At 60.7% G+C, this 27002-nt stretch overlaps 1 protein-coding gene across 1 annotated transcript in view; it reads right to left on the minus strand.

The window, feature by feature from the left end:
* Positions 1–27002, minus strand: part of CASZ1 (castor zinc finger 1) — a 150159-nt gene that overhangs the window by 4274 nt on the left and 118883 nt on the right. Inside the window, exons 5-11 of the mRNA XM_011935798.1 lie at positions 13662–14150; positions 8600–9434; positions 7116–7184; positions 5248–5338; positions 4256–4420; positions 3074–3246; positions 2032–2873 (exon numbers count right to left, since the gene is read on the minus strand). Coding sequence (XP_011791188.1) covers positions 2032–2873; positions 3074–3246; positions 4256–4420; positions 5248–5338; positions 7116–7184; positions 8600–9434; positions 13662–14150 — 2664 coding nt within the window. The remainder of the gene's footprint in view (positions 1–2031; positions 2874–3073; positions 3247–4255; positions 4421–5247; positions 5339–7115; positions 7185–8599; positions 9435–13661; positions 14151–27002) is intronic.

Consider the following 27002-nt stretch of genomic DNA (forward strand, 5'->3'; position numbering starts at 1 on the left):
GGGGCTGGGGTGGGGGTGGGGGCCCTTCGTTTTCTCCACCAACTGTCACAGTCGATTTGTGGGGCTGCCGCTTAGGCTTTTATTAAAGACTCTGTTAATGCTGAGGGAAAGTGGCAGATCTGGACTGGGAGGGCCCCTCTGTGGTCCCCAGCCCGCGGTTGCCGGGGTGACGGCCCCCGCACGGAGCATGCCCGGGAAGGGCCTCTGCTGTGTCAGGGAGATGGGACCGATGGCCAATCGGAGCGGCCACACCAGGCGACCTCACAGTCAAGCTGTCCGGGGCAGGGACACGAGGCCAGGCTGGGCCGAGCTGGGTCCGGAAGGGAGCTGGGCGGGTGAGGCCGCAGGAGGCCAGCAGAGCAGGGGTAAAAGAAGTTGCTGACAGGGCCGTCCAGCGAGCCTTCCCCCACATTCCCCCAGTGACGGAAATATTAATTTGCCCCAAGGCGCTGTAGCTGACAGAGAGCTGTTTCAGAGACAGCAAGTGGCATTTTATTAAAAAATAAAACGGCCCCCTCCCCTGCGCTTGACCTTTCTTTTGGGAGAAGGAGACTTTTCTAATGAAAACAAAGTACTTGACAGTCTGGCCACTGAGGCCAGGTGGCCCTGGAGTGGGCCCTGCCCCATCCATCAGGCCCCTGGCTGGAGGGGCGTGGCCAGCGAGGCCCCACCCATGCCTAGACCAAGAGGTGGTCCCTCCGCGCAGCCGCCAGGCATGAGCACCCTACTGGGCCTGTGAGAGTTTTCAGACCTAGGGACTCCACATTCCAGCAGCTCTCCAAAGTCACCTGCCCAAGGTCCCAGGGAAACATGGCCCAGTTCCCCTGCCAGGCACTGGCAGCCTCTGCGAGGTGTGGGCAGAGCCCCGGGCTAGGCCACAGGGACCCTCAGTCTCAGCTGGTTCTGAGAGGGTTTCTAATGGGAACAGGGCATCTAGGCCCAGCGGAGCCCCACTCCTGCGGGCAGCGCCTTGGCTCACCACTTCCTAGCCATGTGCCTGGGACAGACCATCCCCGACCGTCTGCTGGCTCCACGGCGCGGGGCTCTGTCTGGCATCCTGCCTGCTGTGTCCCCAGCACCCGGCTCGGAGCCTGGCTCTCAGCAAGCATCAGTGGTTGTTGAATGAATAAGTGAAATGAGCCACATCTCAGATGTGAACTGAACTCTCCTCAAGGATTCAACAAATAGGAACTACCCAGAGCAGGGAAGCGGGGACAGGAGTGCGGTCAACGGAAAAGCACCCCCACCCCAATCCAGAGAAAAACGGAGGGACCTTTTTTTAATGGAAAATTGATGAAGTGATAGGAAGGCAGGAAAGAGAGCTGCCTTTCCTGCTGAGTTCACCTCAGTGAACCAGCGTGAAGAAGGAAGATGCAGCTCCGGGGCTCTGGCCCTTTTCTGTTTGACAGGGCAGGGCCCTTTAAAGTGACAATCCCACTTCCCAATCACAGACCCAGCTTCAAGCACCAACAGCCACAGGTGGCCGGTGGCTGCCAAGTCAGACAGTGCAAAATAGAAGGCTTCCCTTGTCTGGAAAGTCCTACTGGGACGGCACTCATGGAGGAGGGAGCCTGGGCCTGGAGGTATCCAGGCGTGAGGTGCAGGCACCCCACCGCTGGGCTGGACCCAGGCCCCCCTCCAGGTCAGCTGGAGGAAACACTAGGCACGCCAGGGCCCTGGGCCTAACCTCATCGGGGATGGACTCGGGATGTGGGAGGTGAGCAGACAGGGAGGGGGGACCTGCAGTGGCCCCAGGGATATGGGGCAGCCGAGGAGGCAGGGACCATTGCCCCCAGCTCACAAACGGGGAAACAGAAGCATGGCCCCCCTACGGTGGCAGCCAGAACCAGGGGCCCCACACAGAAACCAACAGGATGGGGGCGAAGACCAGGCAACGAGGGGGCGCTGGCAGGCAGGGGCCACACGGACACCTCTTCCAAACACCCCCCAACTCTGCTCTGCAGCCTGAGGCCAGGCGGCCACCCCAGTCCAGAAGGTGCCTGCTTTCTGGGCAGGACCCAGCCTGCTCACCTGGGTCAAAGGTGGCAGAGGGCTTGAGGGCGGCTGCGGCCAGCCTGGCCATCATGGGCGAGATGAGACCCTTGCTCGCGGAGATCCTCTCCATGATGGAGGTGGGCGGCGCCGGGACAGAGGCGGCAGCTGCGGGGACTGAGTCTCCAGCTCCCGAGGCGACCAGCGCGGGCGTGTCAGGGGTGGCTGAGGCTGCTGCCCCAGACGACACGGCACCCAGGAGGCTGGGAGTGCCCACGGGCAGGGAGGTGCTCCCACGGCCAGCCAGGATGGGGAAGTAGGGCGTGGGGGTGGGCAGGCCCGAGTTGGAGAGGGCCAGGGCCAGGGGAATCGAGCCGGGCAGGCCCTGGGGCAGCAGCCCCGAGATCTTGCTGTTGGGAGGCTTGGTGGCACTGGGCCCAGCCTCGGTGGCGGCAGTGGCGGCAGCCAGGGATGCAGAGGACTGCTGGCTGGTAGGGGAGGCGCTCAGGCTGGAGTTCTTGCTGCTCAGGGCGGAGAAGTCGACAAGGTCGTCGTTGCTGGACTCCTCGTGCTCCGTGTCCTTTGCGCCCAGCAGCGAGGGCGGCAGCCCCAGCGCGCCCGAGGAGCGGATGTGCCGGCGCTCATGCTTGCGCTTGTGAGAGGTCATCTGGCTGGTGGAGGTGAAGGTGAAGCCGCAGCCGGCGCGGATGCAGTGGAAGTGGTTGGTAGCCTTGCTGTACACGCAGCTCTCGTACTTGCACTCCTCATACTTGTAGAACTTCTTGAAGCCGTCCTTGGCGTAGGCATCGTCCTTGATGTGGTAGCTCTTGTGCTTCTCAATGTCACACTTGTTCTTGAAAGTGAATGTGCAGCCAGGGCGCCTGGGTGGGACATTGGGAACCTGTCATGGGACCCAGAGGAGGCCCCACCCTGCTCCCACCATGGTCCCGGGAGGGACAGTCCCCGGGTGGAAGACCCAGGCTGGACACCAAGGCAGGGACCTGGGCTGTCCCAGGAGCCCGGGTCCCTGCCTTCTCTCCCGGCCTCTGCCCAGGAAGGCCCCCGCCAGGCTCCCGCTCACCTGCAGTGGAAGTGCGTGGTCTTCTGTCCGTAGAACTGGCAGTCAGCTGTGCCGCAGTCTTCGGTGGCTCGGAAGCGCTGGAAGCCGTCGTTAATGAGCTGGGTATTCTTCTTGTGGAAGTTCTCATGGGTCATCACGTCAGACGTGCTTGTGTACACCTTGTTACAGCCCACCTGCACAGGACGGGATGGTGGTCAGGCAAACGGAGGTCGACACCGCTGTGTGTGGCTGGGGCCACTGACTTCCCTGCTCAGGGAAGCTTTGGCACCTCTGACTTCAAACTGGAGGCCTCGGAAGGTGGGTGTAAGAAGCGGAGTAGAAAGCCTCCAACAGCCCCTCAGGCCCCCACGGAGGGACCCAGTGCTATTGGGGCCTGGCTCCGTCTATGCTGAGGGTCAGGGCATCTCCAGAGACCCAGGGCACTTTTTGGCCCAGGGGAGGGAGCTGCATTCTGCAGGAGTTGGATTTTGAGTCCCAATCCATGGCCCTACCTCCAAAACCCTCAGTGGGTGGACAGGGGCTGGACCCTGGAGGTCACCTTTAGCCCAAGGATTTGCTTAGTGGACAGTTCCTGGGCACGGGGCCCTCCCACCCCACCCCAACCGGGCCAGGAAGGCAACGTTGCCATATTGAGTAAAAACCCGTGGAATCTGAACACTCTCGTAGGCTGGGCCGTGCCAGTGTCTGCACCATCTCAGAGCCCAGAGGGTGGCCCCCCTCTCCTCGTGGCCCAGGTTGTTCACAGAGGCCATAACAACCTCTGACAAATACCGGGGGAGGCACGGGGCTGCTATTTGCAACCCAAAGTCGCTCCTCCTGGCCCTGACACCTTGAAAAAGCCCAGACTCTGCGTGGCATTAAAAGAAAGAATTAAACAAAAACCTCCTCAGGAATCATTTGCAATGCTGCTCTTGGTGTTAAAGCCTGAAAAATGTCCATCTGTATAAACAGCTCACTGAATTTCATCCACACCAAGTATGGCCATGAGGAAGGCCCCACCCTGGCCCACCAGACGCTGCCCAAGCCTGAGTCCCCAGGACCCTCCTGGCTCGCTGGCTAGCCCTGTGCTGGGCCAGGGCTCCCGATCAACTGGGGGCCCTGCCCGTGGGGCAGCCCTGCCTCTGGGAGTGGGGGCTCAGAGCCGGTCCTGCAGCTGCCGGCGGGCGCGGGCGCGGGAGGCACCTGCATGCAGTGGTAGTGAGTGCTCTTCCCGTTGAGGTGGCAGCCGTGGTAGTAGACGCTGCAGTCGTCCAGCGGGCTGAAGCGCATGAAGCCGTGCTGCAGGGAGTTGTCGCGCTTCTTGTGCATGTTGTAGTGACGGATCACGTCCTGCTTACTCGTGAACCTCTGCCAGGAGACAGCGCCGCGTGGGCAGGAGCCTGAGCTCCCCCTCCGCCCTTCCTCCCATATGCCAAGAGCACCTGGGCCAGGTGCTGGCCTCAGGTCTCCCTAGAAAGAACCCTGCTTGGGGTCAAGGCAGCCCAGACTGTCCAAGGCCAGTGGCAGGCACACCAGCCCTGGGAGGGAACCATCCCAAAGGTTCTAGAACCACAGATTCTTCCCCGATGCTCCCCTGGGTCCCTAGTGACCATCCCCAGGAGCCACAGACGATGCATCGGGCCAGGCCTTGAAGGCAGGGGCTCTGATGCTGACGGCTCATCCCGCCCAGTGCACCTCTGGACTAAGGCAGGCTGGGATCCCTGGCAAGCCAGAAGGAGCCGCCCCAGGCAGGCTGCCCCAACTCTCCCCCAACTCGTCAGCCCTGCACTCACCAATCGGGCAGCCTTGGGCACAGTGGCACTCTGGCTGAACCTCAACTTTATCATCTTTAAGATGGGGCAGTATTGCTAACTTTCTAAGGCCACTGCAAAGAGTCAATTAGGCAAGGCTCACAGGCTGGTTGGCATGGCCCTGGACACATGGGAGGCTCTCAGTGAAAGGGGACTGGAATGATCACCACTGGGATGTCATTGGCCCCCAATGCTAGGAGCTGCTCTGTCGGCAGAAATCGGGGAATGTGGGCAGGCCGGTCGTTTTGCGGGCCCTCTGCCTGTTCAAGTCAAGTTTGGGTGATGCAAGTAGAACTACACCCCCCCACTGCCGCACCGATGTCTAAGTGCCTCCATGCTGTGCTGCCGGGTGGGGAGGCGGAGTCCATCCCGCCGTGGCCGTACCTGGTAGTTGCACTCGGGGTCGAGGCAGTGGTAGTGCTCGCGGTACTGGTAGGCACAGTGGATGTGGCCACAGTGCTGGCTGCCCGAGAACCTGGAGGGAGGAGGGGTGGGGTCAGGGCCCTGCTGCGGGTGACAGCCCCAAACCCAGCCCCAGCCCCAGGGAGGACTCTTCGGGCCCTGTATGGGATACGGAGGGGAGGTGAAGTTGCAGAGGCCCAGGCAAGTGACTGGGTCTGGGGGGAATCCCAGGCCCATTGAGGCAAAGCGGCCTGGCCCCAAGAAGGGGGCAGGACAACGCTGAGGTGGCCAAAAGTCAAAGCAGGGGGAGACAGATGGGGCCCGAGCCCTGGGATGGAAGGGAAGGCAGGCGCCCCCGCGGCTGCCCACCTGTCTTTTCTGCAGGGGCTGCCGGCCCCACTCCCAGCCCGCCCAGCTCTGGCCAGGTGCAGAGACCCTGGCTGGCCCAGCCTGGGCTCTGATGCTGAGAGGTGTTAAAGAGCTCTCTCTGTCCTGGGCTTTTCCTGACACTTGAAACAGTGCAGAGTTATGAATTTTTAAAGCACAGCATCTGTTTGGCTTCCTGCAGCAAGGAGCTCACTCTCCAGCCGCCGCCTCCACCGCCAGGAGCCTGTGCTGCCTCCCAGGAAACCTGTCCTCTTCCAGGCCCCAGGGCCGCTGGGACGTGGCTCCCACAGCCTCGGTGATGGCCAGTCGTGGGGAGGCCACTCTGGAGGGGCCACACCATGAAGACTGTGGAGAAGGGGGTGGCTCAGCCCACCTGTTTCCCTCCAAGAGTGACGTGAGATTGCAGGAGACAGAGAGAAACCCCATACTGTAATGGGAAAACCACGTGCAAACAAGTATTTAAGCTGAAGCAGCAAAAAGGGCCATCTGCGGACGCACTAATAATAATGTAATAATAATACTATAGAGGAGACAGCACGGGGCAGAGCTGAAGACAGAGTGGGACAGGGGGGCAGAGCTGAAGACAGAGTGGGACGGGGGGCAGAGACAGTGGGATGGGGGGCAGAGGCAGTGGGACAGGGGGCAGAAACAGAGCAGGACAGGGGAGCGGAGACAGAGCGGGACATGGCGGCGGAGAAACGGAGCGGGTGGGAGGAACCTGGATCTGCGGACAGACAGGCGCCAGCCGCTGTGTGCTGTCCCATCAGAGGGCAGGCGGTGGGGGGTGAGGGCGGGGGGTGTTATTTGTGTGATTTAGGGGAATCTGTTGAGGCAAAGGCTCACTGCCTTTGGGATGGAAAGGGGTTGGTGTGGAGACAGGTGGTGTCAGAGCCTCACTGGGGAAGTGCACTGGGCTGTGTCAGAGAGGATGACAGCCCACACCTTCTCTCTCTCTCAATTTTTTTTTTAAGAGATAGGGTCTCACTCTGTTGCCCAGGATGATCTCGAACTCCTGGCCTCAAGGGATCCTCCCACCTCGGCCTCCCACAGTGCTGGGAATACAGGCATGAGCCACCGCACCCGGCCTGCCTCTACCTTCCCAACCCTGACAGTTTCACAGTGACCTGCACCCTACTCAAAGCTCTGTGTGACAGCAGGACCCAGGCAAGCTGGGGGAGCTGCATTCGCTTGTGGCCAGGCCCTGCGTCGGGACCCCGGCCCTACCTGGGGCTACAGGCTGCTGAGGAAATGTGTGGCCTGGACTACACAGAGCGGAAGGAAGCTCTGAGATGGGTGTGTGCAGGGCAGCCCTCGGTGCGGTGGAGGGACCGAAGTGGATGGGGGTGGAAGGAGGCAGCTACCTTGGCCCTAGAGGTCAGATGTCAAACGAATGGTCTCAGAGTGCCCGGTCAGTCCTGGCCCCCCACCTTCTCTCCATGGCAGGCTCCTCCCCAGGGGCCTACCTGGCAATATATTTCTGGTAAATGTTTACATCTTCAGTGACGGCTGGTTTATCTGTGGGCAGTCCATTCCTGGCGAGAGACACACAGGGCACAGCCGGTGAGCAGATGGGGCAGCCTTGTGCCACAGGGGCATCTGGGCAGCCCCTGCCCTGAGGCCCCAGCCCCTCTGCTCTACTCTGCAGTGTCCCAGGCACCCAGGGTGGGACTGAGGACATCCCTGGTGGAAGCTGGCCAGAGGTTCAACGAGCCCAACTCTGGGAGGGCAGGGCCATCTCATGCAGGTGGGGCTGGAGCCTCCCTCAGGCATGGGCCGGCCTGGGGTCCAATGGGGCGGAAAGCCGTGGAAGCCCGGGTTCGGTGCCTGGCACTCAGGGAGCATCAGGAGGCTGCTGGCTGAGGGGCACCAGGCCCCCCAACGGGGAGGGATTTGAGGCGGGGGCAGGCAGCTGGGCAGGGCGGCCGTATCCTCGCCCACATGCTCCTCAAAGCTGTTGATGCGAGGCTTTTTGGTGGGCTGGAAGCTGGCCAGAGGTTCAACGAGCCCAACTCTGGGAGGGCAGGGCCATCTCATGCAGGTGGGGCTGGAGCCTCCCTCAGGCATGGGCCGGCCCCGTGGAAGCCCGGGTTCGGTGCCTGGCACTCAGGGAGCATCAGGAGGCTGCTGGCTGAGGGGCACCAGGCCCCCCAACGGGGAGGGATTTGAGGCGGGGGCAGGCAGCTGGGCAGGGGAAGTGTATCCTCGCCCCAGGCAGCAGGTGCTGCCTCGATCTGCTCCCAGCTATGCAGCCTCTCAGGGTCCGGAAGCTCCCCAGGGTGCAGGAGGAGCTCTGGGGAAGGGTCTCGCTCAGCCCCACACCATCTACCATTTGACCAACCGGGCCATTCTCCTGCCCATGGGTTCAGGCTGTAAGGGTGTATGCACCTCACCCCGGTCACTACCTTTGCTTCCTGCCTCCTCCAGGGAGGGCCCAGGCTCTGAGCCCAGGAGCCAGGGCCACCAGCATGGACCCAGCATCCCCACCCAGGGAGGCACTTTCTCAGCCAACCACAGGCCTGCATTCGGCGCTCACGGCAGCAGGCAGAGGAAGCCCGTCATGGGCAGACGGGGGAGGCCGCAGTCCCGGTGTGCATGCTAGCAAAAGGCACAGCACGCTGGTGCCTGGGAGTGTGGGCGTGTGTGGGAGGTGTGTGCGAGGTGCATGGGAGGGGTGGAGCGTGCAGGTCCCGGAGCAGGGCAGGGTGCTGCAGGAGGGCTCATGCGTGGTTCTATGGGTGCAAGAGTGAACATGAGCGTGGCATGCACCTGTGAGTGTGGAAGCACGTGGAGGGGAGCCTGAGCGTGCATGCGCCTGGGTGCGCAGTGGATGTGTGTAAGGTGTGAGCGGCAGGTGTGTCCTCAAGCACGGGCAACCCCGGTGAGGAAGGAGGCCTCCTGTCTAGTCTGGCTCCCAGCTCTGGGCGTTGTGGGGTGGGGAGCGCCTTACTTGACAGTGGAGACGGTCCCCGTGGTGATGGAGTCTGTTTTGGAGAAGGTTGACTTCAGGTACTCGGGAGTGTTGAAGGACAGGGAGGCAGGTGGCTCCGGCCCTGGCCCGGGGGCGCTGGGAGCACTGGGCATGCTGGCAAGGGGTGCGGGAGCCAGGCTGGGGGTGGGCGGAACCTTGGCGGGGCCTGGCTTCTGGATGCCCCGGACGTCATACTTGGAGGGGCGCCCCACCTTGCCCGTCTTGAAGGCGATGGCCCCGCCCATGTCGGGGCTGCCCTCCCCAGGTTTGAAGAGGTGCAGGTACTTGACATTCTCCAGGTCGTACTTGGATGGCTTCTTGTAGGTGCTCCCGTTCTGGGGCCGCAGGTTCTCGCCGGTCTTCAGTTTTTGGATGAAGAAGTCATACTTGGAGGCCCGGGCCACCAGGTTCTGCATCTGGACGCTGCTGTGCGACGGCAGGGGCAGGATGGTGGCCTTGGTCTCCAGGTGGGCCGTGCTGCTGGGCAGCCGCAGGCCGGGAAGGGGGCCCACCACCTCCTTGCCCACACGCTCCTCAGTCTTGGCGCCGGGGGCCGGCCAGGAGAGCTGCTCGCCAGCCTTGAGCTTGCGGATGTACTCCTCGTACTTAGAGAACCGTGCCCGCTTGCTGAGGGTATCCTCGGAGGTGGGCAGCATGGAGGAGGTGGCCGCCTCTGGGGTGGAGCCCGCGTGCAGCTTCTCAAAGCTTATCTTCCTGGCCAGCTCGTCCCGCGTGTTCTGGTCGTCGTAGCCAAACATGCCAAGGAACTCCGTCATGGTGGAGGCCGCGTAGTCCCGCAGCGAGGAGGCCTCTCCTGCAGAGGAGGAGGGGGGCGCATCACCTCTGGAAGGGAGTGGGACGGACAGGAGTCCCCCCAACGGGAGCCCCCACCCACAGAGGGAGGGGGTCAGTGTGGGGAGGGGCGGAGCAGGACATGATCTATGGACATTTGGCTCACTTGTTAGGTTTTACGACTCTTAAATTAATTTGTTTTAAAAAAAGTAATTAATACTGGGGTAAAATAAAACGAGTTCATCAATGCCAGGAAAATCAATTTCCTAAATGTTCTGGCCGATGGCTTTTCAGTACATTAAACAAAGTTTCATAAATGTCTCCGCTCTCTCGCCTTGGCCTAATATGAAAGAGAAGTCATTTTACCGGAAGTAAGGCCAGATCCCAACCTGCCTCCCAGGACAGGGAGTGGCAAGAACCAGAGACAGGTAGGGATGTGGGCCGGTGGGCAGTTGAGCGGGAGCCCGGGGGTGAGGAAGATGCTCTGGCCAGGGTCGGGGTGGGCCTGGCTGGAGGACCTCCCTTGACCCCGCAAATGGATCCCCTGGGCGGATGAAGGGTCCACTCCAAGCCTTCCTAGGACCCGGCCTCCTCGCCTCCCCACACCTTCCCAGGTGCTAGGGGTCCCTGACAACACAGCTCAGCCAGGAGCGCAGGTGTGTGGATGTGCCCCGGCCTGTGACATAGGACCTGGGCGCGCCCTCCAACCCTCTGGCCTCCTCCAATCACTTGCGCTCACACAAGGCTGGGCCACCCGGGGAGGGCAGGAGTCCGGGCAGGGCCTGAGTGCAGCCTCCCCACTGTGGCCACCCCTGGGCACACCAGGAAGCCTGGAGCCACCTCCCCACAGTGACATGCACACACACTCTCACACACCAATACACACGCACACACACAAACCCACACACAGTCATATACACACAATCACATACAACACATACATGCATTCTCACACACACACCCATTACAGTCACATTCACACAATCACATACAGCACACACATGCATTCTCACACACACCTACACGGTCACATGCACTCACACACAACACACAGGCATTCTCATACTGTCACCCAGTCACATGCACTCATAACACACACATGCATTCTGACACCCCCCCCACAGTCACATGTACACAATTACACATAACACACACATACATTCTCATACACTCTTACACACACAGTCACATGCAGTCACATACAACACACATACGCATTCTCATACACTCTCACACACCCACATACAGTCACATGCACTCACATGCCATCACACACAAACTCACATAAACCCAGTTAATTACATGCATACAATCACATACAACACACACATGCATTCTCATACACTCTCACACACCCACATTCTCACAATCGCCAACACACACATGCATTCTCACACACCTACACACAGTCACAACACACACATGCATTCTCACTCACACACCTACACACAGTCACAACACACACATGCATTCTCACTCACACACCTACACACAGTCACAACACACACATGCATTCTCAGACACTCTCATATCCCCACACACAGTCACGTGCAATCCCATAAAACACACACATTGGCACCCACCCACCCCTCCCACATCACATGCTCAGAATCACGTACAACACACATGCGCATTCTCATACTCACACCCACACACCCAGTCACGTGCATACAATCACATACAACACACACGCCTTATCACACACTCTCACCCGCACATACGCACAATCACATGCACACACACGCCATCACATACATAAACCCACACACACGGTCACATGCACACAATCACACACAACACACATGCAATCACATCCACTACACACCCAGTCGTGTGCTCACAATCACACACACACAATCACACACACTCTCACATACACCCAGACACGCAGTCACATAAAACTCATGTACTCGCTCACCCCCACACAGTCACATGCAGATTCTCATAAAAAACACACACCCAGACACAACACACACACACTCACACAGACTGACTCGCAGACACCACACACTCACACACCTCACGCACTCTTGCACGCACACTCGGGCTCACCAGCTCGTATCCCTAGCTGCCTTCCCGCCTCTGCAGACACACAGGTACACAACTCCCCGAACCCCTGCCCCGGGTCTCTCGGAATGAGGGAGAAGGCGGTCCCAGGCTAATTCTGAGCTGTTCTTGTGGACCTGCCTCTTCTGCACACGCCCCACGCCACGGCTGAGGCGTGACCCCAGTGCACACGCACACTCGCCTCTTCACTGCCCGCGTGCTACATGCCTCCCGTGTGCCATGCCCTGCATCAGAGTTAGGTGCACCCGTGAGACTGAGACCTGCACGGCCCCTGGGGACACCATGTTCTCTCTGCTCGTGTGCAAGCCAGCCACGTGGGCACGCTCGAGGTGGCAGGACCCCAGGCTGACTACACAGCCAAGGGAAGGCGTGGCTGGGGGTCTCCTCCCAGGTGAACCTGCCAGGCCTGGGATCCTCAGAGATACCTGGGATGGGGGTTTAAAGGGACAGGGCTGGGCCTGGGGAGGGGAGGACACCGGTGGGATGTGGAAGGAGAGGCTGTGGGAGGGCCTGGCCACCTGGCACCCAGGGTGCACAGAGGGACTCAAGGAACCAACAGACAGCTGTTCCCCTGGGGCGGGGCTGTCGGGTCAGCCACTGTCCTGACCTCAAGCTACACAGGGTGGGGGGCCCAGCTCGGGAGGAGTGGGCTCTGGCTGCTGGATTCAGTGGCTCAGGGACCAGGGAAAGGGGCTAAAAATAGCTGGAGGCAGCTGAGCCCTCACTATATATGGCAGAGAAACAGAAGCTTCGAAGGGCAGGCAGCTTGCGCAGGGAGGGGACCAGGCAGGGGTCCCTGAGGGGGCCCACAGGCCTGCGTGGCCAAGCTCAGAGCCCAGAGAAGGTGGCCTGGGAGCCAAGCCCACGGGGGCAGCTGGGGCTCCGCTGTCTCTCTCCTCCAGCGCTTAGGGCCGATCAGGCCGTCCCAGTGTCAGGGCTGAGGGGCGAGGCCTGAGTCCCCCAGGCCACCGGCAGTTCCAGGCCCGCCTCAGCCAGCCCTGCTCTCTACTCCCCTGGAGGAAGGAGGCAAGGGCTGAGGCCCACTCCGCTCCCTGTCAGCTGCGGGCAGAGCTGGCCTGGGTGGGGCTGTGGAGGGGACGGTGGCCCTTGTCGCGTCCCTCTCTTCTCCTCAGGCCCAGCACAATCACCTTGTGTCTGGCAACGGCAAGGGCTTTTCCTATCAGAGGAAACTGAAGGTCACACTTTTCCTCATTGATCTTGCAATGTTTGTTAATTACTCTGTCACTGATGTGGCGAAGGATAATTAAACAGCTCTGTTTATATCTTATATGCATAATTATGTGGCTGTGCAGGGCTCCCCGCACAGGGAGGAGATGCGCCCCTCGCTGCAGGGGAAAGGCTAGGGGAGCGGGCAGGGGAGGCGCAGGGCACCAGACACAAGGCTGGGAAGGAGGCCAGGGGCAGAGAGAAGGCCCAGACCTGGGGGCTGTGGTCCTGGCAACCCCCTTGCCTGCTGGAACCCCAGGCCCACCCTCCCCTAAGCAGAAGGTGTGCAGAGCTGCTCTGGATGCCCAGGACGTGGAGACACCAGCAGAGCAGGGCCTCGGTGCCTCATGGGAGAGAGGTCAGCCAGGGGACCGTGGCCGGGGCAGCTGGCTGTAAGAAGATACGGCTGGCCGGGCTGGCAATCCGTGTGGCCCTGAGACGTCCTGCTGGGAGGGCCAGGGACAGCAGTGTAGGGAAGGAAGAGGAGGCCAAGGGGAGTGGCGGGAGAACAAAGCTTGTCCTGGGCTCCTCCGAGAAAGTGCCCTAAGTAGCAGAATGCGCAGACAGCAGGCTCACAAGGTTCATGCCGTTGACCACTGCGCCCCTCTTGTTGCCAGGTACTGTGCCCGGTAAGCTCAGGCCTCACAGGTGTGTGTAAAGAGTCACCTACCCACCCTCTGTCCAGCCATCTATCCTATCCGTCCATCTATCCAGCCACCCTCCTTTCCTCCTTCTCCACCTGTCCACCCCTCTGCCTGTGGTTTCTCAGAGACCCACTGTGTGGGGCAGCTCCAGCCCTTCCCTTCTCACCTGGGGTGCCCCTCCCTGGGTGGGACGAGGGGCAGGTATTTAGAGCAGGAGTGAGGAGTCGGGTGTGCTCACCGGACACACTGCCCCTTCCCCGATGGACTCCCCGTCCCGGCCTTCAGTCTCCTTTCAAAGGCCAGGCACCCACCTGAAGCCTGCTTGGCACTGGGGCCGCTGTCCTCCTTGGAGGCTGCCCCGTCCGCATCCTTCTCCTCCAGGGCACCGCCGTCCTTGGAGGGCTCCTCTGCGTGGTCTTCCTCATCGCTGCACCCCTGGGGCTGCACCATGTAGACACCCTCGGGAGGTAGCTCCAGACCCTCGCGGGCAATTCGCCCCAACACGGGCGTGGGTGCCGGCTCCTCGCTGTACTCCCCGTTCACCCACTTCTCGATCACCGCCCGTCTCTTGTCTTCCTCGCTGCGGGGAGCCCGGGCTGCCCCAGACTCAGGGCCACTGCGCTCTGGGTCCCGGGGCCGCGACGGGCTGCCCTCCGCGTGGGAGCCAGCGTCAGCTCGTTTCTCCACCACCACCTGGCGGCTCAGCTTGGCGCAGATGGCGTTCAGCTTCAGGCCGCCCTTGCGCTTGGGTGCCATGGCGGGCTTGCCTGCAGGCGGGTCCGTGCACCGGGTGCCCTCAGCTGCAGGGATGGAGGAGGGCATGGAGGTCAGAGGTGTGCAAGGCCAAGCACAACCCACCCTCCCAAACAGCCCTGCATCCCCCAAGCTGCAGGCCTCCTCCGTCGACCACAGTTCCATCAAACTGCCCTGAGACTGCCTGGCACATGTCTGTCTCCCCCACTAGTCTACGAGTTCCTTGGCAGCACTTGAGAATCACTCTACTTTCTGGGCCTGGCAGGGTGCCTGGCACAGAGCAGGTAGTTCAAGAAGTAATCTGTAAATGAACAAATGAATGAATGAATGACTCTTCAACTACAAGGGGCGCCCAGGTCCTGGAGGCATTTCCTAGGCTTGCTGGGCCCTGGGAGGGGGTGTGCCCTTTGACACACAAGGAAACTGAGGCCCAGGGAGATTAAGGAGCCAGCTATGCAGTCAGGCTTTCAAGGGACAGCATGGAGATGCTGGCGGCCGGTTCCACTTGGGAGCATCCTGCCTCACCACACATTCCCGGGGAGGAGTCACAGAGAGCCAGGGACCAGCCTGTGCCAGCCTCTTGCCTCACTGTCCCGGCAGCACTTGGCTGGCACCTCCCACCTGAGCACGTCAGCACCTGGCAGCTCCTCTGCCAGGCCAGGTACCTGGGCCTCACCTGACTCCAACCCTGCTCAGCAGAGAGCAGAGATCTTTTCTCCCAGCCACTGAGGACCCACCCGAAGGCCTCCGTGTTCCTCAATCTCCTCCTGGCCTCAGGGTCTTCCCCAGCCCTTGCCAGCCCCCTCTTGGCCTCTCTGGCCATTTCCTGTTGCCGCTCCCTTCCCCAAGCCTCAGTCAGAGCCGTCCAAGCAGAGTTCCTCACAGTCCTTCCTAGGGCCACTTGTCCCTGTCCTAGGACCTGGCTCCCCAGCCTCGGCCAGCCCCTGCAGCCCTGGAAGGCCTGGCCAGCCCACTTCCCAACTCTCAGGAGCTCCAGCTTGAGCAGGGTGGGATCGCTTAGATACCTCATGCAAAGCCCCAAAGCGCCGGTCACAGCACCTAACCCCTGAACATGACAGCCCGACACACACTGGAAGCCCTAACGAGGCGACTTGAGAGCCAGCGACCTCCCTCGTGGACGCACAGCCTGAACTCTGTCCCTGATAGGGCACCAAGGGTCCTGGGGGGCATATGGCAAGCCTACCCACCACACAGCCTGGGAGAGTGGACACACACATGCACACACACACACACAGTGTGGCCACATGTGGAATTGTCTGTCTGTCCATCCATCCATTTAAGTGAGCTCCTTCTGTGGGCCAGACCTTGTGGTGCGGCTGACAGGGCAGTGGCCACAGCAGCAGGGGCTCGGCTCACACTCATTGTGCACAAAACAGAATGTGCCTCTTTGTGGCCCTCACTGGAGAAATGGGCGTGTCTGAGTCTCCACATAGGTGAGAAGGCTAAGTGAGGGCAGGGCCCCCCGGCTCCACGGTCAGAAGGGGCTTCATTCTAAGATCACCCCCTGCCAACTTTCCACACACCTGGAAACCCAGTGAGAGGCCTACTCAGGCAGGAATGGCACTACCTGGGTCCACCCAGGGGCCGCATCCCTGAGGTGGACTTGACTCATACGCACAGATAACCGTCCCCCGATAGACACGGTGCCTGGCAGTCTCAGCCAGATCCTTCCCTGGTAGCCAGTGGCCAGTACAGATGGCCCACATGGCCCAGACGAGACAGACTGATTCTAGCCCGGCCAGGTCCACTGCCAGAGAAGGGTCTTCTCAGCCTACTCCCAGTTCTGTGACCCTGGCTTCAGGGCCTTAGACACTTGCCCAAACTGATGCCCACTCTACCCAGGTTCGTCTGCATCTCCAAGTCTGTGCTGCCCATACCCAAGACCCCGAGCACGATGTGGGGCCCCTCTGGAAGTTCTGAGACGGGGCCTCCTCTTCACAGCGTCCCACTAGACCTCGGAGCTGCCCAGCAGGTTCTGTGACCCGGGTTTCCTCCAACAGGCCTCCGGGGGAGCAGGCCTCACCTGGTCCCCTTGTCCCCTGCCCTGGATGGGGAAAGGAAGGGGGAGTGGGCAGCCTGCACTATTTTTACCAGGAGGTAAGCAGCCAAGTGTGGATGGCAGACGGCAAATGAATCTATAAATATTTATCCTAAGGAAGAGGGAAGCAGAAGCTCCCAGGGCTGCACTTGCTGCTGGTGACGCCCCCTCCCTGGGCCCCCACCCATCCTGGAGCCTCCCCGCACTTTGGCCCACCCAGTCCAGCCCACCTTCTCCCCATCTCGGCTGTGTGCCTGGCTCAGTCCCTGCCCGGGCCCCCACCAGCTGCGCTGCAGCTGTGTACCCAGGACCTGCCCCCAGCCCCAGGCCCCTTTGCTCCTGCCGACTCCCCCGGCACCTGCCCTCCAGCTGCTGCGCTGCCCCAGCCCACCTGCCTTCCAGATGCTGCCCTCCCTCTCCCTCTCCTGCTGGTCCCAGGGGTGGAGGTGGGAGGCGTGTGGGCCAGGGACACAGGGGCAGGAGGCAGAGGTAGGGCTTAGGTTTGTAAGTGCAAGCGCTTGCGAGACTAGGCGGCGGGAACAGGGGTGCGCTGGAGCTGAGGTCTAAGCTGCCCGCCGCCTTCCGGCCCAGGGCCCTGGGATCCATAGACGATCCCCCCGACACCCCCGCCACCCCGCTGTGGTCTGACCCCAGACTCCTGTCCATGTAAACATTCCTCTGACTTTCTTCCCTAAAATATAAACGCCGTGGCCAGGCCTCAATGGAAGGAAGCCATCCGTCCCCAGCCCTGTCACTGCCCCTTTCATCTCCTTCCCGCCACCAGCCTGCCCGCTGCTCTATTTACACTGGACACTTCCTCTGGGAACAATACTGCCCAGGAGGCAGGCTTGGGCCAGAGGGTGGGAAGGCGAGGGGACTCCTGCTCTGCTTCCCTGGAGACGGAGACAGGAGAGGCGAGGGGAGGGGCCGCCGACGGGGGCTCGGCCGGGCCTGGGACCCACACAAGCCAGAGCCCACTCTCTGCTGATGGTGGTGCCCTGGGCCACCAGCCTCTGGCCCCAGGGGCTCTGGCGCAGCACCAGGATATGGGCTAGCCTCTGGGGTCAGGGAGTCGTGAGCTCACGGCAGAGCTCTGCTCTGCACTAGCTCTGGCCCTGGGCAAGATTTTTCCCTGTAGAAAGGTGGCCGGCTATCAGGCGAGAGGGCACCTGTCTGTGCCAAGCACAGCGCCCGGCAGGCGTGAATCTGGGAAAAGGCAGCTGAGCCCTGGGAGGGCCACCAGGCAGATTTGGTGCCACACCTGGGCTTGAGATTCCAAGGCTGAGAAACCTTACCTGGCCTGGAAGAGGCAGGGGACAGAGAAGAGGCCAGAGGTCTGGGGCAGGGGCGGGCTGGCCTCTCAGCCCCTCCTCAGATTCCCAGGTTCGGGACCTTCCCTCTCAGGGCGCCACGAGCAACAGTCCCCCAGCAGGTCTCGGAGCTGAGCAGACCCTGCACAGGGTTGGGGGAAAGGGGCATGGATTGGACCGTCCACCTTTCCGGGTACTAACGGATGACTCGTAACGGCCCAGAGGAGCCAGCACTGTCATTGTCCCATTTCATAGAGGAGGATGCTGATCCTGGAGCTGTAGACACCCCAGAGCCCAAGCTCACCCTGGCCAGGACCTCCCGAAGGCTGGGACTCGGCCCTATCCCCATTAGGGCTCCTGAGCCAGCCCTAGGAAATCCCAGGCCTCTCTGCAGGGACTCCTTCCCCTGCCATGTCCCCTCTTCACCCTCACTTCCTGTTCCCATAACACGGAGCCCCCTAAAGTGTTAACTGCGATGGGTAAAACAGTGCAGCAGATTGCTACAATAAATAATTTACTGATATTTATAAATATTCAAATCAGCCGGCTTCAGAAATCGAATGAAGGGAGGGCCTCGGGAGAAGCCCCGTTATGGCATGAATCTCATCGCTCCCTCCACAGGCTGGGGCAGGCCAGGGTTCCTGCCAGCTCTGGGTGAGTGGGGCGTTCCTGTCGCTGCACCTGGATCCCCAGTCCCCTGGTCTCGCTGCTCTCTGGGGGTAGCCTGCTCAGGGCCAGGCCCCGTCCCGCAGACATCCTGGGTTCAAGGGGAGGAGAGGCTCCAGCGCCCACCGCCCATGGCCCTGGGTCTCAGAGTTGCTTGTCCTGCCTCGACAGTCGGGGCGGGGTGGTCTTTCCCAGGGGGCTGGGCAGCCCTGGCAGCCCCTCCCCACCCGTGAGTAATGTGTTTTGGGGCCGGGCTGCCTGTCAGCTCCTGGGCTCCGGGTGCTTTATGGGCTCTGCTTGGTGGCTCTGAACTCCCTGGTAGGAAATAAAGTTCTCCCTGCGCGTCCCTTCTAAACATTTCACTCAGTGGAAACGGTGTTTAAGAAAAATGAGGACATATTTCTTCCTAAGGATGCAGTATCCCCTTTGGGCGGCCTAATGCCCGCTGTATATCAGGAGGTGGGGAGGCAGGGGCCAGGAACCAGTCCCCTGGGGTGGGGGTGGGCTGGGGCCCCGCCTTCCCACTGCCAGGCAGCTCGGGGGCCACTCTGGTAGCTGCCCTGCGCCATGGTGTCTGGGGCCATAGAGCAGCTGGCATCCTCTGAGCACCTCGTCTGTGCTGGGTGCCTTACGGTGCCACCTTGTTGATGCCCCCAGGATCCCCACGTGGTCGGCTGTCCTGTCCATTCCCACATAAGGAAGCAGAGGCGGCCAGGCTGGTAGCTGCCCACAGTTAGTGCTGGAGTCCAATTCCCACCAGCCTCAGATGCCCAAGGTCATAATCTTCAAGCCCACCTGTGTCCCCCACAGCCTTCCATCTAGGCATCCGGGAGTCAGGGGCAGGCAGCTGCCGGGGCTTCCACCCCGCCATTCACCTCCGAACTTGCAGCTCACGGGCCACGAGCCCCAGTTTTGGGGTGCTGTGCTGGCGTCCTTTCAACAACCTCTCTCTGAGCACCGTGTACAGACCAGACCCCGGGCTGACTCCTCAGGCTACGATGTGGGCACACTGGCAGCCCCGGTTCCCGCACCATGGATGCTCAGTTCAGACTTGGGAATGAACACTTCAAAGCCAGTTCAAGAGCCATCTCTGTAGTGGGCATCACAGGTCCACAGGAGTGGCAGGTCTGGAGGCCAGGAAGGGCCAGGAAGGGCCCAGGCACCTACCCCTCCTCCCTCCTGTGAGGCAGATCACAGCCCATTTCCGCCTGAATGGCTCCTTCCCCATCCTTCAGCTGTGACCCCTCCCCCAGCCCGGACCTGTCCCCTCAGCCCCCCTCCCCAGCGTCCTTCCCTCTTGGACCCAATTCTACCCCCAGCTCCTAATAGAAGGGCCTCCAAGTTCTGTGGGAGGAATGGTTGTTGCTCCCCAGGGGTTCAGCCAGGGCCCTAGGGGTTCGGCCAGGTCCCCTGACCCTCAACAGCTCCAACCTGGGTGGGGGGCGTGCTTGGTCACTGGGCCCTAGCTTGCCCCACTTTGTTTATTTATTTATTATGATTTTTTTTTAGTCCAGTTAAAAGGTTTACTATCCAGACGCGTCTAAGTGGCCTCACTTAGCGTAAGTAACTCTATAAATCAGGGGAACTGTTAGCATCCACCGCACAGGCTGGCTATCAATCTCCCCCAGGTCACAGCCAAACAGGAAGGGGAGAAAAAAGAGAGTTACCACCCAGGGGAGATTTAAAACACACACACTGAGCAAACGCGCACAGACTGCGTGCATGCCTGTGCGCGCGCACACGCACGCGGGCGTCTGTGTTTGTACCATCCCGTCATATTCACACGTGCACACGGAGAATCGGGGAGTGCTGCATGTGGTCGTGGTAACAGAACACAAACATGGCTCCTGCAGCCACGAGGGGAGACAGATCTGAGGGAGGGGGCTTCGGGTGAGCCTAGGACCCCCAGGGCCAGGCTATCGGTGCCTGAGCTGCCCTGCTCCGGGCAAGTGTCTCTGGAGGGCAGTGGAGGGGATCTGATTGGTCCTCTTCCCTCTCTGTGGCCCCCACCTCGGCCAAACCCCAAGGGCCTAAGCTTTTCTCTTTTCCAGCCCCAGGTGGGCACTTGACAGGGAGGTGGAACTGGAACCTGGAAAAGGAGGCAGGAGGCTGTGAGCTGCGCGCCACCCCAGCGGGGCATGATGTCATCTCGGGTCCTCACTCGCTATGCCCGAGGCTGGCACACCCCAGATGCGGCACTGGGCTCAGGAAGGGCAGCATCATCTAAATGGGTGGCTGACTGCCATGCGGTGCACTGGAGGGTGCGAGGCTAGGATGACGGCAGAAACACCCTGCCTTTTCACGGGAGCAGGTGTGGCTGGCTGGGTGTCCACACAGCCCGGACAGCCCTGGAGAGGCCCCAGACCTACACAGCCCCACAAACTGTGCCATGCCACAGACTGGTGTGGGGGAGGTGGCTCCTGGCATCTCCTCTGGGTCCCAGAGGTGGATGTGGGCAAGGCAGCCCAAGGTGGGGGACCTGCCCAGGCCACCTCCTCTCCCTGCTTGCCCGAGAGGCCTCCCTGGCTCTCCCGCCCGCCGCATCTCCCCATGAACTCTATTTCTCTTTCCTCTCTGAAAACAACTGAGCTGTAAATACTGTTTAACCTTCTCCCCCCTTCCCCCCACCCCCTCCCCTCCGCACTATAAAAACACAAATATGCCATAACTCAGCCGCCCGGCCGCCCAGCCTCCAACATGGCCCGCGCCCGGGCCTCTCAGGAAGGTCATTACAAACGACTTTCCGATTCACTGCTCCTGAAATAATTTTGTGTATTAAAACCTGAATCTGCACTTTCTGGGGCCGAAAGCCTCGCTTAATTATGGCGGGTGTCCTTGGGACGGACAGTGATCCTTCACTCGCCAGCCCGCGCTCCAGCCCTCCGCCCGCCGGCCCGCCCCCCTCCCCGGGCCCAATCTGTTTTCAAAGTGTGTCTGTCCTTTATTAAATTGTTTTCTTTTCCACATTATCAGTTGCCATGGAGACCTCATCTCTCGGATTATTTGAATTTCATTATATCTATTGATTTGGGAGCATTTCATCTTTTTTATTGTTTTTCTGTCAATTTTCAAAACGAATAACCATCTAATTTGCGTCAGTGCTGATTATGTTTGTCCCTCAATAGAGGTCGGCAGCTGCGCTGGGGAAACAAATCAATGAAAAACCATCATAAAACTCCCCACTCCAGTCTCCAGGATGTGTGGGTGACATTCCACGCCTGCGAGAGACACACTCATCAGCTCCAACTTCGGCGACGGTGGCGGCGGCTCCGTTCCACGTCCGCCTCCTTTGGCCTTAATATTTAATTTCGCGATTTGGGGCATTATTAGTGGTGTTTTTATTAGCGCGTGTGCCTGTGAGTGTTTGGTGGTGGGCTGGCGGTTCCATTAATTTGTGGGTGAGGCAGGGAAGCCCCAGAGGAGAGCAGGGCAGACGGCGTTGGGGTGCAGTGGCGAGTGGAGAAAAGAGGGGAAAAGCTCCGAGGGGGGCGGGAGCCTGGGGACAAGGAGGGTCCCACGGAGGGGCTGGAAAAGGGGGACCGAGTGAAGGGGAGGAAAAGAGGGAATTCAAATTGCTTACTTTGTTGGTTTTTTTAAATAATTTATGCAATTTTAAGCATTTATGTATAAATTTTTTAATAAGCCGCCCTGGAGCAGGATAGCCATTAACATCCCAACGTCCTTCTGTCCAATGGGCTGGCGGAGAGGATCAATTTCTGAGAGTACTTTCCCTTTTTTATGACATGATAAAATGCTTTTAAAGCAACTTACACAAATATGGAAATTTTTTTTTTCGTCCCCTCTCCCTTCGCCTAACAGCCTTCTTATCTGCCAGGGAGGGGGAGGTTGTGTGCGTGCGCACACACATGCGCGTACACGCGCACACACACACTCTGGCACTCTTGTGCTCACGCTGCCTCTCTCCTGCTGGGGAGGGGGGCTGAGTGGGCTGGCAGGGAGACAGCCCCAGTTCTAACTGGAACTGGCCGCCTGTCCTTCTAACAAGGGCATAAACTTTCATTACCCATGCACGCAGTCAAAGACAATTTAGGGAAACGTGCTGCTTGGAAAAGGAAAACCTCAGCGATTCGTGGTCCATGCTGCTGCCACCATCTGGGGGGCTCCCACCATCTGGGGGGCTCCCACCTGCAGCTCTAGGGAACCCGGTCCCTGAATCTCTGGCCCTGCCAGCAGGAGGTCGGGTGAGGGCAGGACGGCTTCCGTGTGGACCCTCGGTGGGCAGGAGAGCCCAGACAGAGAGTAAGGGTCTCCTCCTTGGCTCGACAGGACCGCCCATGCACCAGGCTGAGGCCAGGCACCCTGGGTCTTGCCCTCCTTGCCCTCTCTGGATGGTCTGTACTAACCCCAAACAGGGCTAGACCCTGAGAGCAAGTGCAGGCCTCTGTCATCCCTGCCACCGCAGGGCCGGGACCAGAGCAGAAGCTCAGCTTTGCAGATGGACGGACCGACGGACTGAATGGTGACAAAGCGGGGAAACAGGCCCTAAGGTATCCTGAGGTGCCTGCAGGGGCCCCACAGATGCTGGGGCAAGATGCCCTCCCCAGGTGCCCCTGTTCTAGAAGCAGCTCTGGTGCAGAAGTGCCTCTTCCTATAGAGTCAGGGCGTTGACCACCATCACCCCTACCTGGGCATGAGCCCCTGACTTCCCCGGAGATGGGAAGGCCTTCTAAGAGGAGGGCCAGTGCCTCCAGATCTCAGGGTGACCCTGCCTCCTCTGCCTCCTGTGTCTCCTCCCTCTCCTGATGAAGGCAAAGAGGAACCGAGGGATGCCCTGCCCAAGCCCCCACCAGCCGACAAGGACAGTCCTGAGTCCAGCGTGGGGTCCGAGCCTTCCCCGGCACCGCTGCTGCGGGAGGGCATCCAGCCCTCTGAGGCCACCGGAGGTGGGATACCTGGGCTTTGGCAGCTTCCACAGAAGACAAATCGACTCCAGAGACCTGGCCCCTTGGAAAGCTCGTCACTTTAGCGTCTTCCCTGCCCTGGGCTCGGGTCCCCAACCCTGTGTTACACAGGGTTGCTGAGGGGATGATGTGGGCACACGTCTGGCCGGGGCTGCAGAGCCTACGGTGCCTCCCTGATGCTCCACGGTGACTGTGGGCAGAGTCCCCTCCTCGGAGCCGGGAGCACTGCTTCCTGCCCGGTAACTGCAGGGCACTGCAGACCTGGAGTTCGGCCCCGTGTGACCCTGCCCACCTCTGCCTCCGGATCTGAGAGCTGCCCTAGGCCTCCTCCTCCCATCCCCGCAAAGCTCAACTTCTTCCTGGGCCTCACCTGCCCCAGCCATCCAGGCCCAATCTGGAGCTGACCAGTGGACAGCCCAAGAAGGTCCCCACAGGTCCCCGGGCCCTCTGTTGTGGCAGCCGGGGAGCAGACCTGGCCGCCCTAAGCCCTCTGTGGGGATGCAAGGGGAGCGCCCACCCCTCCTTCTTTTCTGTGCTGAGATACCCCCTCCCCAACCAACTGTCATTAAAATAACAAGTTTCTGTTACAATCTAAACATTCCCACATCGCATAAAGGGTTATATTACACCCGAGTCACTCCCGGCCCGTGTTTGCACAGAAAAGCTCACGGCAGGTCCCCCCTCCTGACGAAGTGACTTATTAAAGTTTAAACAGTAATTAACAGAACAATAAAAATAAAGGGATGTTTGGGGAGTCGTAGCGCACACAGGGTTTTTGGCAGTGCCAGCAGTTTTTCAGTGCCCTGCGCTGGCAGCAAAATGCGACTGTGAAGCCAGTGGGGACAGAGGACGGGGCCAGGGTTGAGCCAGGGAGTCTTGAGGCCTAAAGGGCCAGAAACCCCGAGGCAAGGCTGGTGGGAAGGAATGGGGGTCCTGGGGTGGCAGGGTGGGCACAGTGCGAGCAGGTGGGGTGGTCTGGCATGGGCAGGGAACAGGCCTGGGTGGGGAGGCTTCAAGAGGGGTGAGGCCAGTGCCCAGCTGAGCCTTAGGCACTTCCGGGAGCCCAGTGCCTCGGTCACATCCGGCCAACTCCGCACCGACCTGGCTAGGGGAGGTGTCAGGTCCCCCGACACTGTGGGCATTAGGAGACCCTGCAGTTAATGATTCCTGGGGCTGGGCCCCAGCCACTCTGGGCTCCTCTCCCAGTTGGGCAGGTACCCCTACCCCCGTCTCCAGCTCCTGTGGCCGGGGCACTGTGGGAACTCTCCTGGCCCCTATTAAGCATGGGTAAGGACTCGGGGGCCAGCCAGCCAGCCTAGCACATGACCCTCCCCCACCCACCCCTAACAAAGGGAGAAAGTGGCCAGCTTGCTGGGCCAGGTAGGACCCAGCAGGGAAGTCCTCTTTCCCCAAGTTTGCAGGGAGCTGGCCTGGCAGGCTGGTCCGGGCCAGAGCTGCCTGGGATGGGCAGGGTTAGGCCTGTTACCTTCAGCCTTGCCTCTTCTCCCTCAAGTTCCATCCCAGGGGCTCAGACACCTGCCTGCCAGGGATGGCAGAGACGGTCAGGACGAACCAGGCACCCAACCCCGGCAGCCAGGGAGGGGTCCCAGGAAGAGGGTGGGGCTCCCCCTGGACCTAAGCTGGCTCAGAGGCTTGGGGGCCAAGGAAGGAGGGACAGCAGGAACCCCTGATGGCCACACAGAATGTGTGATCTCAGGGTGGTGACGAACCCATGCCAGCCAAGTGACAGACACCAAGGCCCTGCTGGACTGGCCCAGACACCCGCCCCCCATGCTGCTTCTCATTCCCTCTCCCAGAAGCCCTGGGCCCCCGCTGTTGTCGACCACGTTGAGGGAGGGCCCCTGCCTGTCCGCTGCTCCCCCCTGTCGTTCCTCTCCGAGGAGAGCCACCGCAGAAGCAAAGCTCTTGCCCCACCACACAGCATTAGCCCTAAAAAGTGACCTTTCAACAGAACATCCCCAATGCAGGTTCTTTCCACCAGGACAAAGAAGACACCACGGGCCCCCAGGAGGCCTCTCCACCATCCTCTGAACAAAGGAGCTCTCCTCCTGGGCTTCTCCATCTCCCTCTGTGCCTCAGTGGGCCAACCTGCCTGCGGTACCCTGGGATCCTATTTCCACAGCAGCCTCCCACCACCTTGGTGCCTGCCCTGGACCAGCATCCAGCTCAGAAACGAGCCCCCAGCCCAGGGCCAGCAGCCCGCCCCATAGTTTCTTGACGAGGGCACCTTTGCTGGTTCCTCCACATCCCAGCGGCATAGGCCAGCAGGAGCCTCTGTGAGCCCTGCGTGGAGGTGAGATGCTGGGCTGGGCCAGAGACTCTCTCTAATGTTCTGTCTCCCAGGATCTAGGTCCTGGTAGCTGGAGGGTATCAAGGGCATGTACTCTGTCCTGGCTGAACCCCATACTGCCTGGCTCTGCCACTGCCTCTCGCTGAGGCCCCTGTGGGCACAGCCAGCCAGGGGGTGCAGGGCCCCACAGACCTCAGTGTTGCCTGGGCTCTAGCACGTAGGACGTGAAGGAAAGCCAGCAGCTTTTCTCCCCCTCTTTCCTGGGCAGAGCCCTTTGGGGCTCCATCTCCCCCCGCCTCTAAGATGAGTGAGTCATGGTGAGGGCAGAGTGGAGGGTCGAGACAGAGAGAGCTCAGGAGGGGGCAGGTGACACTTCCCAAGCCTCCAGCTGCTCTGCTCAGGCTGGAAGGAACACCAGGAGCTCACACTCCCTCGCTGCTGGAGGAGGTAGACTGAGTCACCCAGTGCCAAAGCCTTGCTGGAGCAGGAGGGGGCAGGAGAAGGCGCCTTCAGGGTCAGGGGAACGACTGACAGAGGGCAAGGCAGAGGGTGTCTGGGTGGCACCAAGGGGGCAGGTGGGGACAGGGGCCTTCTCATGGGTACGTCTAAAATGGGCAAACAGGGAACCAGGTGCTCGTCCTGACCCGCTGTTTCTAGAATCTGTGTGTGGGCCACGGCAGGGGGGTGGCAAGTGGCTCTGGCTGGACATGGAGCTAAGGAGGGCAGCCTGCACTTAGGTCCCACACACCTTGGGACAAGGGACAGCTATCAGGGTGGAGGCTGTCCTAGGTGCATAGAACTTTAGACCTGGAAGGGGACTGAGGTCCAAGAGGCTGAGGAACTTGGCAAAAGCCCAGGTCACTCACTCACGAGGACTAGACAGCTCCAGGGGCGCAGTTCCCAGTGGGGGTCCTCTCTCGCCCAGCAAATCCGATGCTACACATTTCTGTTTCAAAGCAGAACTTTCCGCAGCCTTGGAGACTGCACCAGGCCCCTTGGGCCCCAAATACCACAAGGGCCCCCTGCTGCGGAGAATTTGAGCCACACATGACCCAGTGGGCAAGGACCCCAAATGGCTCCGAACCAGCACCTGCGGGGTGCAAGGCCTGGAAGCCAGGCTCCCCCACGCTCTAGGGGAAGCCAAGTGGAGGCTGGCTGCGTGGCCTGGCTGACCCACCGGAAATGGGTAGAACGTGTGTGGCAGAGGGAGGGGACCTTTCTCTTGCAGGGACTGAGACACTGAGACCTTCCAATGTGTGCTGAGGGGGAGACAGGGCAGGCGCTCTCTGGGGATGAGAGGAAAAGCCTGGACCAGAGAGAGACCTCGGACAGCAGGCCCAGCCCAGGGGAGGCGGCAGCGTGGGCAGCAGGTGGCAGAAGAACGCTGGGTGGCACGCCACCCGCCCTCCCTGCAGCCCGTCTCCACAATCCCCTTGCTGAGGCCAGCGGCGGCGACCATGACGAGGACATGAGGGGACTAATTTAGGAGTATTTTTAAAACGGTGGCCCTAGTGGAGGGCTTGAGCAGTTGTCCGCCATCTGGAATAAGGAATTACAATCACCTCCCTAATCCTATATTCCCTAAACCCTAAAGCTGGTTACAGTGCGAGGAAGAGGCAGCAGGTGGGTGG

The sequence above is a fragment of the Colobus angolensis genome, unplaced genomic scaffold (genome assembly GCF_000951035.1).
Source record: "Colobus angolensis palliatus isolate OR3802 unplaced genomic scaffold, Cang.pa_1.0 Scaffold149, whole genome shotgun sequence".
In the NCBI taxonomy this organism is placed as follows: Eukaryota; Metazoa; Chordata; class Mammalia; order Primates; family Cercopithecidae; genus Colobus; species Colobus angolensis.